The sequence below is a fragment of the Crocodylus siamensis genome, chromosome 2 (genome assembly GCF_052110815.1).
Source record: "Crocodylus siamensis isolate JL-2025a chromosome 2, ASM5211081v1, whole genome shotgun sequence".
NCBI lineage: Eukaryota > Metazoa > Chordata > Crocodylia > Crocodylidae > Crocodylus > Crocodylus siamensis.
Window position 1 is genome coordinate 54,484,503 of NC_143396.1, and position 20,778 is coordinate 54,505,280.

The following is a 20,778-nucleotide window of genomic DNA, read 5'->3' on the forward strand; positions in this document are numbered from 1 at the left end:
GGCTGGCAGGGGCTTTATGGAGCTGGTTCAGCTCTCCCACTCTCCATGCTGGTGCAGCCCAGCCTGGCTCCACAACCCCTGCCAGCCCACGCCCTCTGCTCCTACTGCCCTGCTGTGGGCCCTGCCAGCGCTGGCCCCAGGACATTGGTGCAGGCCTTGCGCTCCCGCTCACTTCCACTCCCCTCTGCCATTTTCCCCAATTTCCTGCCTGCCCACCAGCTACTCTGAAGTACATGGCTCCCATACGCACATCCAGACATCCCACAAACTCCCATTGGCAATCACTTCTCCATATACAACATAAACACACACAAATCAGAACAAAAATATATTTTTAATTAAATTAAAATATTATTGTGTGCGTTTGATTTTTAGTATGTGATTTGGTTTTTTTTCCCCTTAAGTTGACAAACCCTCTTCCCCAAAGGAGTAATTCCAGGGGCAAGGGAGGGACTTCCAGTGGCAAAGGTCAGAGGTTACGGGTGGAGCTACGTGGCCCTCAACAGCTTGCCAAAACGCGATAAGCAGCCCTCTGCCCAAAATAATTTCCTGTCCCTGATTTAGTATGTAAAGACTATTTAATCTTTATCACATACTGAAGACTGTAAGTGGCACATATTTCATAATGGCTAATGAAACTAATGATAATCCACTCACCCACCCCACAGAAGTTGAAGGACTTCACAAAGGAAAATAGCGTTTTTCTCATTTTTACAGGTAACAAAACTGAAGCAAAAAGTGATTAAATGACTTGCCTAACTGGTCACTGGCAGAGATCGAACCAGGTTTTCCGCCTTGCAGTCCACTTGTGCCTCCTAAAATTTAATATCTACAACAAAAAAAGTGTTTATTCCATTAATATCATTTTTGCCGTCTTTCAAGAATTTTTGCTTTTACTGTAGCTATTACACTAAGAGATATTCAAATACTTACATTTTAGAATTAAAGCAAGTTTAACATGAAGTGTTAAGACGTCATGAAATTTTGCAGATTCCAATTTGCAGTACTACAAATTCTGTAAAACAAAATTGACCAACTTGGCATACTTTTTTGCTCATTCAGAATAATTATGTGAGATCACCAACACTAAGTTAATGGAAAGAGTTTTAAAACAGACCTTTAAATTTGACAGCATTTATCTGAAGTTTTGTACATTCAAAGGTCCTTTTAGACCAGATATTGTCTAACAGAATAAGAGTATCTCAAGAAATGGTAAGTGAGAGTATTACCCATTTGTTGAACTAGCTCAGCTGTTCCTGATGACTGGCACAGTATTTTTTTTTTTTTAAAGTAATGTATGAACAAGTGAAGCTGGCCCACATTCCTCTTAGATCATTTTGAAATAGCTACAAAAAGTCAATTAAATAAGGGTGCACCAATAAAGACTTTCTTGGCCAATAGCGATAGCTGACTGTTAACCAACATGCCGATCTGATAACAAACATTTAATAATAGTGCAAGGCATTTTAAATTACTGACATAAATGCACCTTGTTTGTTTGTTTGTTTTGCATTTATTTATATCATGCACACATGCCTCCTGTCTGCTGTGACCCACAATGGGGAAGGCAGTGACTACCTTATTCCCATACACGTTGCCCCCTAACCCATAGCTCCTATGTGCAGCCCCACTCTGCACACAGCTCGTGCTGCTGTCCTGGGCAGGTGTGGTGGACCGTCTTGTAGACAGTGGTGTTTGGAGCCCCAGAGCACACTGCTACCTGAGTGCCAGAGGGTCCCATGCAGCTGAGCTCCCACAGCCATCAGAGAGAAGCCACTTTTGCAAAGGTGCCCAGTAAAGCACAGTGTCCCTCACACAGTCCTTACCCCACTTGCGCGCAGCCCAACATTTCCACGGCAGCCCCAGCACTCAGGTGCCTGCTGTGCATGTGTCATTGCCATGGCAGCACCAGGAGCTGGTAATGGTCCCTTTGCTGAACACAGCCTCCTGTGACTGCTCCCAGGTGCCCCTTCCCCCTCCTGCTGATCACTGGGACCTATAGCCTGCTGCAGACTTGGGCCAGTGGTGAGGTGCAGGGACTGGACTATGCACACTACAGTGCTCTGGGCACACATCCGTAATTATCAGCTACAGTGACAAAAAAAACCAGTAGCCAATAATGTAATTTCTCCTTTTATCAGTGCCAATCCAGTAGTCAACCAATATTTTGGTGCACCCCTAAAAATGATCTCAGTTATAAGTCTGTTTATGCACCAGGTTATTTTAATTCTTTTTTTTCAGTTGCTTTTGATTTTTAATGAGACCCTTTTGTCACCAGTTGTCAAGGAATGTTGATAAATGAATAAGTAGTTGATGGTGTCTTAAAGCCAAACATGAAGGCAAAGATGCTCAAAAAATAGTTACATACATGAAACCTGTCATATACACAGGTCTGTATTAAAGCTACTGAAATACCTGAAATGATCCCTTTAAATATTGTATCATTGCTTTAAAACTTACTATAGCTAACACTGGTATCTAATTATATCTTCCCTACTACTGCAATCTTAGCATAACAGCAAACACACTTTTTATTTATGTAAATGAAGTCAGTTTGTTTTTTCTTACGATTCCAGTTTTCTCTAGGATGCTTTAACCTCAACTATATGTACTGAGAGCCTGTAACAAATTAATCAACTTTTAACATTGCACATCAAACATAATGTTCAACGTTATGAAAAGGTCTTTTAAATATTTTTGGTGAGAATTTCAGAAGAGTCAATTTATTTAAATAATAAGCTATGACATTTCATTAAAATGAAGTCGGGGGTGCCTTTATTTGTGCTTTATGAGTCAACAGCCTTTTGGGTTAAAGCAGGACCTATTTCTAGTAGTTCATGTGTCAGTTCTAGTCATCCATTCCTAATTAGCTAAATTACTGTTTTACTGGGAAATGATGTAGAACAGTGGTTCCCAACCTGTACTGTGGGATGGGGCACACGGAGCCAGCTGCTTCTCTGCCAGGGCTCCCCCACTGCCCAGCTTTAATACTGGAAGCTCGGCTGTGACCCCGGAAGCCGTTGACCTGGGCAAACAGATGGGGTCTGAGTGGGGGTCTCATGCGACAACCCTGCGGCCAACCCGCCACAGCCCAGTACCAGGCTCTGGCCTAGTGGTTGGGAATCTTTGATGTAGAATATAAATATCCATATGTCACTTCTAATAATGGGATTTCATCTCTCACTGCCTAGTTTGGTGATCAGTTTTAAGACTCAGAAATTTAAATGATGAATTATAAGAGTTGTGCTTAATGCCTTACAGGGGAAGAGCTACAATTAACTTGAACCTTTGAGATTCAAGTCTTTAAAACATTGCAAAAAACAATGCTACACATTCCCCTGCTAAAATTAATTGTGCAGTCAGATTTGGGCCCTTTGTTAAAGAAATTTATAGCGTCTGATCCAACAATTCCTACCTCAGGACTTGATTAAAAGATCTAATGTGCTGTTCCTCAACTTACATGGTAGGCTGAAAAATGTGAGTCTGGTTTGATTGGAAATCTCTAGTGCAGGGGGATATTTTTCTGATTGTAGGAAGCCTGTATCAAGAAACCTGAGAAAAGGGGAGAGGACTGTCTGAGAAATTGCTTAGATTTTGTCCTGCAAAAACTTTTCTTTTAGATTTAACAATGCTCAGTGGTAAATCAGATTAACTAAGTGGGAAGAATTCTAAGACATGGTTTTATGAATGTGATGTCAAACAGTATTCCTGCTGAATGAGAGCAATGGGGCTGCCATATAATGTTAACTAGTTACAGATGAATGATCTCCTTTGCTCTGACATCTCCTGTGACCAAGTTGGTTCCAAATATACTGGCACCTGGCTTTCCTTTTGGTTTAAACCAGCAAGGCTGAAAGTCGGGGGGCACTGGTGTGAGGGCAGCTCAGTGTCTCCATATACATTTCCCAGGCTTTTGCATCCGGGATGGGGCACTCCAGCTTCACTTTCAAGTGAGGATTACGTTTAGCAAGCTGAAATCTCACTTGGTGTAATTTTGTTGTCTCACAAGTCAGGGAGATGCCTCTACTGTTATGTGCCAATGCACATCTGATTTTTGGACCACATGAAAGTCTCAGTCTCTTTTGTTTGTAATGGAATTTTTAAAGAGATTTTTCCATTGTTCCCTCTATTACAGTGTTTCTAATGTGTGTTTTGTAGCCTTATTTGTTTTTGGCACTGTTAGGTCAGTGTGCATCTGCTCTCAAGTCTTTTTGAGTGAATTAGCAGCTTTCTAGATTGATAGTTAAGCCAGTTATTTCTTCTTAGAATAGTTATGTTAAACCCTATGGAAATTTTCTTGTAATTTTCTGTTATTTCCACAAAAGTAGCTGTAATAACTTTACCTGGGAAAGGTCTGTATACTCTCATAAGAAGCTATATACTTTTAATAGTGAGTAAAACGTTACTGGTTGCATCTGCTTTTTTGAACTAATCCCATGGTGGTTTTGTAATTTGGCAGGGAGGGGGTGGGAGGGTGTTTCTTCTTTCTGAAACTTCATATTCAAAAAGAAAACTTAGTGGCATGTTTATTTGCAGAATTATATTAAATGTACATATGTTTTAATTAGACTCTTTGGTTTTGCTACAGCTCATAGATATGTCCTACCTTTTTCTGTCAATATACTGGGGTAGACTGACTTGCTTAGGTTAATATTAATAACAGAAGTAGTGCTTTCATAAGATTCTGTTTTGGTACAGTCTGCCTGTGGCATATTCTCACTTAAATTTTAAAATCCCCCTACTCTCTGTTCTTTTAGTTTCTGACAATGAACATATTCTCTTTTTATGAAAGTTTCTCCTCCCTTAAGTCTCACAAGGTTGTCTCCTGATTTTCCTATTTTTAACCTTTCTTTGGTGTTTCTTAGGGGAAAAAAAATCTACTTTCTGAAACTTCATTGAAGTTCTTCAGGGCTTGTCCTTGGCTGCTTCGTGTTTTCACTATATACTCCTCCAGAATTTTTTGTTGTCTGTTCACACTTTAAATGGTCAGTTTAATGTTAGTAATAGATTTATCTTGTCATTTTTTACTTGTCTTTATCCATTTAGTTCCATATTTCACTGTCTCTCTGACTTAAAAACAAACTGACAACCATGGTTTGGTTTAACCAATTTCCTCAGGACCTCCTGTTCTTCACCTCCCTTCACTTGCCCCCATTCCCAAATATGTCACTGAGAGAGTCACTCTTTCCCCCTACTCCCCGTGCCCCCAGTATCAGTCAAACCTGTAACATCCTGCTCCCTCCTTTTTTCTTGACTTATCCATCTAGGTTGTCAGGATCTTGATATAATCTTCTAAATAGGTCACAACAGGTCATGGACTGTATTAGAGGCTTCTTTATAGATTAGTAAAGATTAAAGAAAACTACTCTATCCAATGGGGACTCAGTGCTCAGTCTGAAAGATCCAGTTAAGCATCTCTGTGATGCTTAGTTTTAGTTCTCAAACTATGGATTTATATCTCCAGAGATAACGTCCTTGTTAGCAGTATATGAAGATGAGAGATAACAGACCTGATTACCCACCCATCAGCTCTGTTGTCTCTCTGCAAGTTTGTGTACACAACAGAGACAAACCCTTACCTGCCTCTAAAACTGCAAAGTTTCAAGAAGTTAAATGAATAGAGGATGGTTGAGGTGGAGTAGATCTGGGCAAGGAGGAGGAGTCTGGCGATAAATGCAAGGAGGGAGGGGTAGTAGAAACAGAGAGAAACATTTGGAGTGGAATATTCAGAAGTCTTGAGGTATAAGTTTGAGTATAGCCTCTCCCTTAACTTGAGATCTAGTGAGGGTATGGTATAGTAGGAGGGAAAACCTACCATGGCAGCCAACTTTCCAGGCCATAAGAGAGAAGAAATGAAAGATATGAAGAAAACCCCAAGCTAATAACATGGCTGAAGTGCTCATTTGATGTCCTCCTAATACCATGCCTGGCAAAAATATAACCCAAATATCCATGATTAATCTAATGAATTGGAAATAGTTTGCCTCCCAATGACTTCACAAGTATCTGCTTCAATTAGCTGTGATAAATAAAATGCCCACATTATAATTCAGTTTTCTGATGTAGCTGCAAAATTAATCTGAAAAAATATCAAAATAAATTACTGCTTTAAAATGTATAGTGTGTACCTTCTACCAATGAAACCTACATCTCTCTCTGAGTTATGAATAATATGCATTCAGGTTATATCAAACAAAAATGCACTTTTTGTAGAAAACAATAATTCAGTCACGGCTTCCTGACCAGTAATTTAAAATCAAAATGATTTAAATCATGATTTAAATCAAATTCACCTGATAAAAATCAAGTTACTTCATTAGTGAAGTGGGAATTTTACAGGTTTGAAAGAGGTGTGGGAAGCCACATGATGCACACAATCAGAGCAAGCAAAGGTGAAAGGCTCTGTGTCCACTTGTGGAAGATCTTTGCTCTGACCAATTTTTTTTTTAAATAAATATGCTGAATGTGTCACATGGATCAGTTTCAAAATATGTAATGGAACATTTTGGAATTAATCCATCCTGGAACAGTGTTATAATTTTGCAGGTTTATTGTCTAATATTTCCTGGTTCTCTGCACGGTTTCTTTTTTTAAAAACACAAGTTATATTCTTTATTCTGTGCACTGTTTAAGATGGTTTAAACGTATATGATACTTCAGAAATATAGTAAGGCATATTAGCTATCCTGAGGATCTAAGAATGTCTCTACCTGGCAGTTAGAGAGAATGCAGTGCTGTGTATCAAGACCCAACTCATACCGGGAACTGGACACAATATCACCGTGTTAGCGTAGTGCTCCACCCAGGCTCATTTACTCTGCTGAATGATGTCAGTGCCATTCTTAGATGTTTTCCCAGAAGTAGGATGAGGCATGTTGGCTAGGTGGCAAAAAGGTTGTGACTTAGTTAAGACCACAGGGGTACCCTGTTAGAGCTGGGATTTGAGCAAGTCTTTTATGCTTAGTGTTGTGCTGTTTCACGTGATTCTGAGCTGTCTTTTTAGATGGCTTTGAAGGAGTTGTTTTTTTTAGTTGAGACTGTAACAGTTCTAGTCAGTTCAGTGGCACCTCCACTTCATACAACCACTGATTTGAGGTCCTGACAAGTGGAAAAAAACCCTTTATCAAGATTTAGACAGAACCCAAAGATAGCTTTTGGGTTGCTGTCAGTCATCTGACAAGTTTTGAAACTCTTGACCCAAGTTAATGCTGAGAAATTCATGTTTGCTTGTAAAGATAGCCTTAAAAATGTCTTTTCCTTTTTAAGCTGAACGTATAACTTGTCTGGGCTCTTGTCTACAGGCCTTTAAGCCTTTCAGTGCTGCCTTTAATCTGTGTTTGGAAATGAAGAAGATCTGAAGAAGAATGCACTGCATTTGAAAGCTTGTCTCTTACTCAAAGAATTTCTTGCATCTTGGAAATTTAAGTTACTTATAGTTATGTAAATTGCTTGTTTTCTACAAGCATCAAGTGGTAATGGTGCAGCATCACAGTTGGTTTCATAAAGGTAGAATAGAACATGTTCAGTAGTATGTGGTATTGTGCCTTTTTCACTCTTCCTGGCATAGACTTTTTGCGGAAAAGTTGATATGCAGCTTCACCTGTCCATTAGTCCGAATGGGACATTAATTATCCTTCTGTATCTGAAATAGTACATACTTTTATAAAGAACTTCTATTTTGGTTTTGCCAACTAAACACTTAAATTTTGCCCAAGTTGCATCAACTTTTGTAGTCTTGTTCCTTTGTACTATACCTATTTTATACATACATGGTAAATCTCAGTTTCATAGGAAAGTGTACATTTTTCTGTTTCATGAAAAAGGAATGGATAAGAAATTTTGCCTGACAGTACTGTATGAGCATAAAATAGAAAAAGCTGGTTAAAGCGTTTTGGGGGTGGGAAGTCTGCTCATTTACTACTGAGGAGGGGTTTTTTTAATCTTCCTTCTTCAATCAAGTTATTTTAGAGTTCCCTGCAAAGATTATAACTTTACAGTCTTCTCAAAATGTATATCCTTTAATCAGCTCCGTCCCACCAAGTTGTGAAGGTTGAGCAAAAGTTGCTTAATAAGCTCAATCTTTTCTTATAACACTGATGTCATTGGCTGAAGAAAAGTAGTAATTTTTGACCATCTGTTTTGTATAGAAGAGTGGCAAACTGAGCTATCAGATGTTCTTGAGCTACAGTCCTTAAGCTGGAATCATGTTCATTTGGAACGTAAAGGCCGTCATTAGATAAATAGTTCTTTTTCCATTATTTTCTGTAGTTCATATTTAGAACCTTAGTAGCAGTGAAAGCAGTTGTTAAGGTTGAGAACTGGAATTTTGTCATTCATTACTTTTTCCTGTTGGGACCAGATCATTAAGCTTGGTCTTATCCCAAAGATGTGATTTATTTATTTTTTCTTTGGGAACTATCTGGCCCAAGGACTCCCTATGTAGACTACAGGACTAGAGAAATAGTAATTTTTTCTTAGGAATTGTTTTCAGGAAAAATACTAAGGCTGCTGAAACTTTTTTGAGTCCTTGATAAAGAAGAGTTGCTGCTTCAATTCAAAGAGAAAGTTAGAGTACATGATGGAGCCTGGTGCTGCTGATAGGCAGTGATTTCAGCACAGGGTGTTAATCAGTGTTGTCTTATTTCCTTGTTCTCCTCCATCTGTTTGTATCATCTGTTGTCTCGTTTTACCCTTTGATTGTCTTTGTCCCAAATGATTTACAGTTCTTTGTTCTATGTTAATGTAGTGCCTAGCCCAAGGGGCCCTTATGTACATTTAGAGGTCAGGCACTAAAATAATACAAACAAACGCTGTTCTGTGCTCAAGGGAACTAAAAATATTTGTAGGCTTTAGCTGTTTGTCCTGGGTACAGCAGGAGTCGGCTCCATGCTCTGCTGATTAGTAACCAATATGCTTGCTACTAGCTACTGCTTGCATAATGAGTTGTACAAAACCCAGTCACAACTCATAGTTTTCTCTTTGTTTCTTTTAACTGTTAGAGATAATTATTTAACTATTAGGTTCTTTCAACAATTCCTTTTACCTATTATTTAATTTGGAAAGTATAATATAGTCAGGATTTTTACAGTGTAACGGTTTGAAGATTGAAGAAGTTTTTAAAAATATCTGGCCAGTGCTTTTCCCATTTGAAGAGTACTGAAATTGCTGCCCTCATTACAGCATGGCATCATTTAATACAAAATGTTTAATTCATTAAGTTGATAACCATAAAAATAACACAGGGCCTGTGGGGTACAGGAATACCTGAAAATCTAGCTCAGTATACTTCTAGATTATCAACTGAAATGCAATATAAATGTAACTAGAGGTGCACCAGTATATTGGTCCATACTGTATCAGCACCAGTAAAAGGAAAATTGACATTATCGGCAATTGGCTTTTTTTGGCTGATGTGGCCAATAAATACCATGTGCATGCACACAGCTGCAGCATGCATGCAGCCAAGAGTGCATCCTGGCAACTTGGAAAGTAGCATCCGGCCAGTAAGTCTGGGAGTGGTGGGGAAGAGGTATGGGGGATGGAAGGGGCGTGGGAGGTTGTAGACTGATGCCTCTGGGGTGAGGGAGGAAATGGGGCAGGGGCAGGCTCTGCCCAACCAGGGCAGGGTGGGATGCAGGACAGAGCTGGTGGCTTGTCCGGGGCAGGGGGCAGCTCCCATTGCTGCCCACCCCCCTGGGGGAGGTATGGGGGTTGTGCTTCCTGGATCTGTGCATGGGGTGAGGACAGGCTGTTGCTGTGCGCTCAGGGCCAGGGACTGCACTGGGCTCTTCCTGGCAGCTGTGCTTGGGCAGTGGTGGCACTGAGAGTGAGACTATGTGGGGGCTACAGCGGGGGCTTTAGCACCTCCCCCCACCCCTGTAGTTTCACTCCCATCGCTGCTGCTGCTTGAGTGCAGCCACAAGCACACAGTGGCAGCCTGGCCTAGCCCCACACACAGATCCTGGGGACACATGTCCCCCATGCCTTCCTTGGGGGACATGCGGTGTTGAGAGCCGCAGCACCCCTCTTCCTCGCCAGCTCTGTCCTGCACCCTGTCCTGCCCCAGCTGGGCAGCGCCTACCCCTAGCCCAGCCCCACTCTCTTTCCTCACGACAAGGCCTCGATCTTCCCCTTTTTCTCCCCTCCCTTCCCCCCCAACAGACTTACTGGCCAGGCGCTGCTCTCCAAGCTGCTGGTCTGCATATCTGCAGTTGGATTAGTATCGGACAATTTAAGGCCAGTCAATAATCAGCCTTTGGTATCAGCCCAGAAAATTCAGTGTATCCCTAAATGTAACATTCCCTTTATCTGAACTAGTCAGAAATATTGGTAAATACTGATTGATAACCTTTGAAGGTTTCTTACCATGTGAGTTAAGCTTCATGATTTTTTAGTCTGTATTTGCATGATGGTGATTTGTAATAGCTGTGCTCATGTCATAATTATGTTTGGAAGAGTTTGTAGGTACTGACTTTACAAATGAAGGAAGAGGGTAAATCATCTAATAGTCTTGACCCTCTGCTGCCCCCTCCCCCCTAGCTTTGGTGATTGAAAGCTATCTACTTTGTAATCTGGAGATGTGATGGCCACTTTCATAGGAATTTAAGGTAGCTCCAGTCTGACTAACCCAGGGACCAAGATTAGCCCAGCTGCAGCAGAATAGATTTCAGCCACTTGAATACTTCCATAGCCTCATGATTGGTATATGTTGTCACAGTTGCATATGAGCTGCAGTCACACCTCAGGTTTACAGTGTGGCTATATTTCAAGAATAAAAATACAGTATGTTTTTGGAATGCTAGATTATCTGTACTTTTACCTAATAGTGCATAATTTTTCTCTCTCTTAGGTTGTATACATCACCAAAGAAGAAACTGACCCCAGTGCAGAAATCTGTTAGTCCATTAGTATGGTGCAGACAGGTACTGGATTACCCAAGTCCTGATATAGAATGTGCTAAAAAATCACTGATCCATAGACTTGAGCAGACCATGTCAGGTAAGTTTGTACAAATGGTGCAGAACATAAAACCTGTTCTAGAATAAATACAGGCATCTGTATTCCAGGTGATCTGAGGGTAGAGGGATAGCTTCAGTCTTAGGTTTTCATTACATTTCTCAAATGGCGGTTGATGCTTTGTTCATGCTTTGGACTGGGTTGATGGAATGACAGGAAGGAGCATTAGACCAGATGAGTCATGATTCCAGTATTTTATGACCCGTGAGTAGTGATACTGTGGTCAGTAATTTTTTTGTTTAGCTTTTGAGGAAAAACCATGTTAAAATCAAACTGCTTTTCCTGGAAATTGTTTTATTCTTTGATTTAAAAGTTGAAATTTTTTAAGGTAGGTCAAAACCGGCTTTTCAATGCTGTCAGGATCACAAGCCCTCTCTCTATACAGGAATCTTGCAAGACAGACAGGTGCCTATTAAATAAGAGGTAAATGTATTGTGGATAAAGGAGACAGGGTTTAGAATTTTTTCCAGATATGATATTTACCACAGGCTTTTACCATAGAACAGGCGGCATGTGGTTCCTAACCTGCAGAAAGTGGAAGTTAAACTGGAGCTTCTTTCTGAAGCTCTCCTGCCTCAGCAACTCCAGTCTCACCCAGCTAAGAACCTCAGATCCCTGTTCCTCTTTCCCTCAGGTTCTTCAATTTGAGAATGCTCTGGTAATCCCTGACTTTGATCTTAATTCAAAGATTTTAACTGTCAGCTGATTTCCACTTCCCTTGTACCTCTAGACTTGCTGGGTATATGTCTCCAGCTGTTGCCTTTCACTCTTTCAGCTCAGCCCTGGATCCCCTCCAGGATGACTTCTCGACTCCCACAGAAACTGTTCTTACCAGACTTTTTATTTTTACTTTTGTCTGACTAAGATCTCTTCAGTGTCATCATCTTGTCTTTTCTTTTGATTTCAGCATTCCCCATTCACTTCCCACCTTTGACCATCTATCTTCCCTTTGTAGATGTGGGAAGTTGCATGGTTTTTCTTCTTCGGTTACCCCCATCCTCTTTTTTTTCAACTTTTTTTCTCTCATTCTTTTGTTTTTTTCAGTCACCATCTTTACACTAACTCACAAGTCTATCATTCCACTATAGACAGTCGTCTTCTTCCATTTCAGTTTCTCTGGTATCTCTTTTTGAAGGTGTGACTATTAACTTAAACCAAAAACTCCTCCACACTCTTCTGTTCTCGATTGTTATGCTATTGTGCCCATTTTGTGTGCCCTTAATATGAGAGTCCTTAGATATGTGAGCTAAAAAACAGGAAATAGTCAATCTGAATGGTTTTTCTACAGTGCTCCCCAATGCATATATTTGTTACAAAGCTGAGATTCTGAAGAATTAACTCCAAACTAGGACCATTATTTATTGTGAACCTAAACTTGGGAATTTGCAGAAAACTGCATGCTGTTGTACATGGTTTTAGCTGAATGCATGAGGCCTAAATAAGTACTTCTCCACTCAGAAATCCCCCTTGAGAGTCGTACGTAGGAATCTTTTCTGGGGAAAGTACCATGAAGTTCTGTAGAACTTAAGCTTTCAGTACAAATTGAATCTTTTAGTATGAGTCAAGTAAGGAAGGGAAGAAGTTTCCAGATATGACAAACAAATTAACAGTGTTTCTTTTCAAAGTGTGTGTGTGTGTGTGTGCGTATGTGTACATGCACATGCATCTGCACTATTGCTGTTCCAGTCTGGATAAGATACGAGAGAGAACTATGGCTGTGGATTTCACAAGAATGGCAATTTATTTTTTCATGCTGATAGTGGGGAAAAACCTATAAACAGCAGCAGGAACAGACACTGAAACTAATGACAGAAGAGGGTTGCTTAAACTTGATAGGTTTATAATAGCAAAGACACTTGCCCTTCAAAGCATCAGGCTAGCTGAAAAATTGTGTGGAGGCACTGTGATGGAAGGAACACTGCAACTGGTCAAGAAACAGAAAGAGGAGTTGCTGGGATGGTGATAGAGATCTGACAAGGAGCTGGGAAAATGGGTTTAGACCCCATGAGACTCAGGATATGGGCAAGCATGTGTTTTTTAGTTCCTTTAAAAGTAGAGGGAGAGATGTAGCTTGAGAGCTCACAGCAACTGTTATGATATGTCTTTTTATATATGCAGATCCTTTAGCAATGCAAGTTAGCTAATTAATCTTAATTCTGATCCTGACTAGAGCAGTGTTAAAGTTGAAGCAATATTGCTACCTTTCTATCCCTGTAGAATCATACAGACATAACAGCTGCATACAGTTTTAAGAATATCCTTTCATAGTAATTGTCTAGCTATACCCTCAGATCAAGAGACAACAGGGATGGATCAGATGAAGAGCCAGCAGTGGGGAAATGAGGATAGGCTGGGCAAGAAGTTGGTTTGGCCTGGAGAGTGGGACTGCAGTGATAGACATAAGGAGCAGAGGCTGGTACTGAGTAGGCAAGAAGGGAGACCTGATTAGGAGCTAGAAGTGGGGAGGGAAAGGAGTCAAGCTTAGAAGGAATGGAGAGAAGTCGCATCACTGGAGCAGCCCCTCAGTTCCAGGCTGTAAACCCAGAGGTCCACAGAGTCTGACCATTTTTTGGCTACCAGCAGACTTTGAAACTAGAGGTGTACCAATATATTGGTTGCATATTGGATCTGCACCAATAAAAGGAAAATTAACGTTACTGGCAATCAGCTTTTTTGGGCCAGAGTAGCCAGTAATGTCACTGATTAAATGCTGTGTGCAGGTGTTCAGCTGCAACATGCACGAGGTCAGGAATGCAGCTGGACAGTTTGGAGAGCAGTGTCTCCCTGGTAAATCTGTGGGCGGGGGGCAGATGGAGGCGAGCAGGGGCAGGTGCTGCCCACCCAGGGTGGTGAATACAACCTTACTGGCAGCAGGGTGGAGCTGCAGGCAGCTTGTCCAGGGGGTGTGGGAAAGAGCGGGGTGGCTTCCTGCCACTGCACAAATACCCATGTGAGGCATGGGTCCCTGGATTTGTGCATGGGGCAATGGCAGGCTGTAGGCTCAGGGCCAGGGGCTGCGCTGGCCTCTTTCCAACCGGGACTGCACTTGGGACTGTGGCACTGGGAGGGATAGCTACGGTGAATTTTGAGGTTCTTGTATCCCACCCCATAGCCACCCATCCCAACTCTGCTCACTCAAGAGTTCAGCCTAGCCCCCCTGCTAGGAAGGGACAGGTACAGCCCCTGGCCCCAGGCCTGGAGCAGGCAGGCTGCCCTCACCCCATGCACAAATCCAGGGTGGGGTACATGCATCCCCTGAGGGTGCACACAGTAGCAGGGAGCTGGCCCCCCTCCCCATGCCCCCTGAATGAGCTGCCCATGGCTCTGCCCCACTCCTGTTGGAGCTGCATTCACCACCCTGCTGAGCAGCCCCTGCCCCTACTCTACTCCCTCCCTCACCGTGGGCGCCTATATCTGCCACCCTCCACGCCCCTTTCCTTCCCCATACCACTTTACCCCGACAACCTTAACAGGAGGAGGCTGCTCTCCAAGCTGCTGGGCTGCACATTGGCTATCGGATCAGTATCGGCTTATATGGCTGGTTAATAAATCAGCATTATGCAGTGTTTTAAGGCTGTGAGCCAGATTGATCCAGTTCAGGTCAGAGTTGGCACCCAGCCACTGCTGCTTTCCCCAGCTGCACTTGCAGCTGGCAGGAGAAATCTGCTGCCAAAGCCCCGTGTCCACAGGCTGGATCAAATGGCTCCAAAGGTATAGGTTGCTGAGCCCTTACATATATCATACCATTTAGCCCTAGTAATGGGTCAGGATCCCACAAAAATGGCATCCTTGCCCCACAGACCTTTTTAAGTATAATATAAGAGATGAGAACTGTGTGCTAGCATGTGGGAGAGTACAAGGAGACAATATTGGTGAGCCTGATGGGCTGCTGACGTGCTATGACTACTACCCACCTGTAGCCAAGTTTTCTTGTAAGCAAAGTAGATGTAAAGAGGGAGATTGAAGGGAGATAATGTGGTAGCTGTACAAGTGTGCATGTGGTGCTCGTCCCAGCTATAAAGGGAGGCACCAATGTGTGTGTGAACTCTAATGGGGCTAGAAGACGAGAAACAGGAACTGACCTTCACACTGAAAGAGAAGTGACGGGTGTTGTATGTATAAATGACTTTCAAGGTAAAGCTAAAGCAGTTTATGCTTGATTTAATGGAGGATGTGGAATAAATGGAGGGATGCATATGAGCTGTGGCTTGAGCTACTACTGGTAGAGGTGCACTAATATATTGGTCCAATTTTGGATTGGCACTGATGTGAAGAAAATTGAGTGCGTCGGAAATTGGCCTGATGGGGCCGATAATTTGACTGATAAATGCCTGTGCATGCGCACAGGCGTGATGCAGCGCATAGATGGCCAGGAGCGCAGCCTGGCAGTGTGGAGAGCTGCGTGCAGCTGGTAAGTCTGTTGTGGTGGAAGGGGAGGGGGGAGAGAGGGGGTGTGGGGGTGCAGATCAGTGTCTCCAACAGTGAGGGAGGGAGTGGGGCAGCGCTTACCCCAGCCCCACTCCTCCCTCACTACAGGGGTCTTGATGCCCCTTCCCTCCCTTCTCGCCTTTCACCACAGTGTTAGCTTTGTGGCTAGAGAGGAAAGGCTAGATGCTAGAGTGTTATAGATGTCATGCCTGAAGGATCTGCGTGACTTCTGACTCTCTTGAACTCTGGACAGCAGGATCTGAAGTGATGCCTAGGTCACAGGTTTGCATAATAGGGTAGCGAAGGTGGTGGGGGTGATGTCCACAATGATTAAGAGAGAAAGTACTAGTGAAGGATTTGTAGAGGGTGATATAATATTAAAAGCAATGTTCAGGTAGGTTGGGTTTTTTGTTCAGCTCTGGCAGCAGTGAACACTGATAGAAGTGGCTGTACCCAGAGCAGTTTGTAGAAAGGGGATTGAGAGCACTGGCTGTGAGGTGGGGGGTCAGAGGGCAAAATATAGACCAGTGTGGGGAAGGGGGGAAGATTGAAAAGAGCAACCCCAGGGCTGGGGCCAGTGACTGGATTTTCCCAGGTCTGGGGCTGCACAGGGGAAGTGGACAGAAGCATTGGTTTGATTCTGATACTCCACAGATCCAGGTTCATCTTAAAACGGGTTCTGCAGTTTTTAGATTGGCTTGTGTGCATGGAACTTCTATTCAGTTACAGGTTTAGACTGACTGCCGGTCACTAAGACGGGGTCTGGAAGTGTAAGGTCGGCATCGGAACAAGCTAAGAATAAATTGGGCAGCCATTTTGAACCCAATAAAACTTCCTGAATGTCTATACTTAGCCATTAAGTGCCATGTCTGTCCCTTTAAACTAGAGCTAGCTTGTATGCCTAATTCCTGTTTTGTGAATTCCACACTTGCAGATAGACTTCTGAAATCCAGGTGTGGGAGCCTCAGCATTGCCTTGTTAGTGCTTTTGTGAATCTTGTTCTAAATGCTTTCCCAAGTCCCTCAGCATAAGAAGTGAAATTGAATCTGTTAAGGCACCTGGTCACTGCCTTCTACTACAACACTGATTTGTAGTTCCCATTATAAAAACCTGTTTTCTCTGCCTGAAAAAACCCAAAGGACCTGTTTTGGAAGAGTAGTGTTCAGGGATGTTTATATGACATTATGTTACACTTCATTGTTGTTGCTGTAAGATGATAATTGTTTTCCATATTTAAATAGTTGGTATAAAATGCACAGCTAAGACATGGTTTCTTATACAGAACTATGAATCTGTTCATGGCAAGAATTATTAGTATTCATTCATGGAATGAAAAATCAGTTAAGTGTAGGTCTTGTTTGGACATTGCCTTTACATTTAGTTAGCTTTGTCGTCAATGATGGATTTTTTTTTTTCCATCTCAGTTTTGATTACTACTGAGACTTCTGGAATAACTCTACCTGTGGGTGCTTTCTTTTAGAAGGGTTAGCTTTGATTCTGGAAATTGCTCCTTTCAAAAAAGCTAGCTTAAGCATGAGCTACTAATATATTTTGAACAATTCTGTTGAGAATCACTTTTCACATAAAAACATAGTGAATTCAAAGAAAAACTGAACTTCTGTCTTAACTGGATTTAGTTTATGTGGATTAGATTGTGAATGTTTTCAAATATAAGGTTATTTTCCATAGGTTAACTTTCAGTGGCTCTTTTTTTTTAATAAATGGCCTGCTCTTTAGGAAAAAACATGGATGATGCTATCAATGCTGCCTGGATAGGCTGCTTGTCTCTTCCCTTTTAAAGGATCATGTTTTCAGTTGCTTATAACTTTGCCAGACATTAAGCAGACAACATTATAAAAATACTTCATATATTTAAAGCATACTTCATGGCTTCAAAGTCTTCCACAGCCTGTAATGTTCAGTGCTTTGCAAGTGAGGCCCCAGATCTCAAATTAAAAAACAGAAGTTAAAGAACAGAGAATTTAGTAACCACAGATAAAAATCTGGTTTAAGGGACTTGTTATAACAACTCCTAATAATTGTGTGTCAGAGGTTGGGCTAGAATCTGCTTCCCCCGTGGAAAGAGTAGTGTGTGCCTGTCACAGTGTGTGCGCGCAAGAAATCTGCATTCAGTGTCCACAGTTAACTCATTCTGGCATTTCCTCAGTATTTGCTTTCCAATTCTAATTTTATAAGATTAGTGTAATAGTGTATGTAGTATATAAAAAGATACCCATTGTGCCTGTCTACTATTTTAGCCTTTCACATATGCCTAGGGCAGTGGTTCTCAACCTTTTGAATTCAAGGCACCCCTCATTGGTCTTGAGGTACCTCCATAATGGGTGTCACTCAGCTGATGACAAATTTCAAAACCTAATTTATATATTATACTGCTTAGGTCCTTGCAGAGAGGCTGGGCAGTGGGGTTGGGGAATCATTCAGGCCGGAGCAAGCTTGAGCCTGTACTTATCTGCTTATCTCCTCACCCCTTGCTTATCTTCTTGCACCTCATGGTGCCCTTCAAAGACTCTGGTGGCATCTGAGGGTGCTCTGGCAACCCTGGTTGAGAATCGCTGGCTTTTAGCGTCTTGGGGTTTACCTTTTGGTAAGTAATGGGAACTGCCTCTTTTGATGTGAGGAAAAAGATTCGGTTGGAGTAGAAGGGAGTTTAGTTTTTATATTTTGGACCCTTGCATATGTTTGGTACCAGGAGAGTGCTATGGTGATAAATAGCCTACTTATAATTCCAGTGGCCATCTGAAAATTTGTTTTCATTATACACAGTCCTTGTATCATGAAGTACTATCCGCTGAACATAGAACATGGAATATGTGTTTGCTAATTGGAAATACCTTGAGTATCCCCCTTAAAATACCCACAATTATTCTGAGTTCTGCGTGTGACATTTAACATTGTTTCCAAGTAAACTTAAGACGGAGGCCTTTCCATTGCATTTTCTCTATATGCTACTGACAGTTCGTACATTTAAAAAACGAATGCCGTTTTAATCCTGTGGCACAAGAGCTAGGGAAAATCTTTGTTTCCCAGTTTGAAAGAAAAAACATTTTTAATCTAGTGAAGGGATTTTTGGCAAAGCAGTGGCACACGTTTCAGCAGAGTAGTGCAAAAGAATTCAGCCCCTCGGCCAGGTTCACTGCCGTCAAGTCATACTGCTGTGTTAATTTTCTTTCAGTGTCAGCAAAATTTTAACATTGTGGGAAATAATTGAGGTTATTCTGTCTTAAAAACTTGCTTCCAGGAGTTTAAGATCCTGCATTTTCTAAATAGTCTGGTATAACTGAACTACAGGGTCAGATGCTCAAGTCCCTGGTAGTTTATTGCTTGCTTCTGGCCCTATCCTACTCCACAGGATGGGTATACAGGCTTAAAAAAATGTTGGCTGTAACCTTTCTTTGGTGAAGAGTATAACTGTCTTAGTAGCGCTCAGTTGAAATTAAGTTTAAGAGCCTTGAACAAGGCCTTAACACAAGAAGTTATAATAAGATCAGTGAGAACACTGTCAGAAGGTTTAGGTGTGAAACTTTTTCAAGCACAGCAATAGAAGCCTCACCGACTGGACAAAACATTAGAAACAATGTAAAACGTACCATGGAGGACCATCTTGCTCTAATGGGAGAATTATCTACCGCCTTTTCTAAAAAAGTACATATTCCTAAGTCCACATCCAAAACACTGTGGTAGCACACTCTAAGCCACTGTGCATTTTGTGAATACTTTAGACTAGTTGTGATGACTTTGAGATGTCCAACAGCGGCTTATCCTGATGATCAAAAAAAGGGTAGGAAGCAATAATAGCAGTTTAGTAAAAGCTTGATATTTAAACAGATTTTTACTTCAGATAGTCAGCTATCTAAATGAAGCATTATTTCCCCAAAATATTAAACCTTTGCTCCTTCTTAATTGTTTAAGCTGCACCAACATACAGACCTCCAAGGAACTCGCAGCTGCCACAGGAAGATCTTTTTGTCTAACATGACTACATGACGCAGCTTATTTTTTGCTATTGTGACAGAACTGTTGTCTTTGCAGACTGCTACTAATGGCATCTGTTGCAATTAAATTAAGGCTGTTTCTCTTGCCCCCCAGTTAGTTTTGGCTGGATGTAGGCTTTCCATTCCAAGGGCTAAAAGATGTAACCCAGCTTGTCTAGGAGTTTTAGAAGACACTGTTCATTATGTCTTAGAATGTTCTTTATATAATGACATAAGGAGAACCTGTTTATCACCATTCTTGCAGAAATTGATACGCTTTTAAAACGGAGAGAAACTAATCTGATTCTTCAGCAAACAGCTCCGTATTTAGCAAACCGTTTTGCAATTTTTGCTTATAAGGCCGAAGCAGTTAGAGTTAACATTTATCAATCATAAAGGATGACTAACACTATATGTGATATGATTGATAAATGTTAACACTATATGTGATTTTAGTGTGTCAGTTATGGATCTCTGTACAGCATTTTTATAGATTCATGATTTTATTTATTACTTTATTTATGCTACTAATGTTTTTATAATGGTTGGCTCTTGGCCCTAATTAAATTGCATTATACTACAGAATGATGAAAGAAATACTCCTCGTGTAGCTTTATCTAGACCTTCTTTTGTCTGTACAATCCAGTAGGTTGGTGAGTTTTGTCACCAGAGCTATATTTTGTCATGATCCTCTGTGGCCCAAAGATACTTCTTGCCTTTGGCTAGAATAGAAATCTTGACAGCTGACAACTTCAGTAGTGATTTGATAGTGCAGGTCATGCAAAGATTATTTTTCTTTTTGCAATAAGTGTTGCATGCTTTTGAAGTACTTTAAATCCTAGTCATGTTGCTTTTTGATCTTGATGATCTGAACTAAGTTTTCCTTTTGGATTCGATGGTGACTAGAGAATAATTTAAGGCTACTGTGAGTAGCAGTTGGGGCATTTAATGCCTATATAACTTTCACTTCTCCATCTTTAATCAAACTCAGATTGTTATTAATATGCTATCCCAGGGATTGGATAGGGAGGGGCTTGGATAACAGCTAGCTGAATTTAGCTCATGGAGAATGAGTTACCCTGGTCTGTTAAGGAAAAACAGCTTGAACGTAGAACTTTGGAGAGAGACCATGGTAACCATGGTGTCCTTTTCTTACTCATTTTCATTTTAACTACTTTTATGTCTAGGGTAGTGCAGTAGTTGTACAGAAGTAGCCAAAAACACTCTTCCTCTCTACTTTGACAAGAAGGTTGGGATCTTCTCTTTTCAATGGCACTTGTAGGTGGTTCATAGCTTGTCCATTAGTAGGGTTTAACACATTATGTTCTGTGTAGGATAGCAT

At 41.4% G+C, this 20,778-nt stretch overlaps 1 protein-coding gene across 5 annotated transcripts in view; it reads left to right on the forward strand.

The window, feature by feature from the left end:
- Positions 1-20,778, forward strand: part of SLAIN2 (SLAIN family member 2) — a 60,378-nt gene that overhangs the window by 11,749 nt on the left and 27,851 nt on the right. For all 5 annotated transcript variants that reach the window (XM_090035888.1, XM_090035887.1, XM_090035892.1 and 2 more), the window contains exon 2: positions 10,850-10,998. In XM_090035888.1, the coding sequence (XP_089892014.1) occupies positions 10,850-10,998 (149 nt within the window). The remainder of the gene's footprint in view (positions 1-10,849; positions 10,999-20,778) is intronic.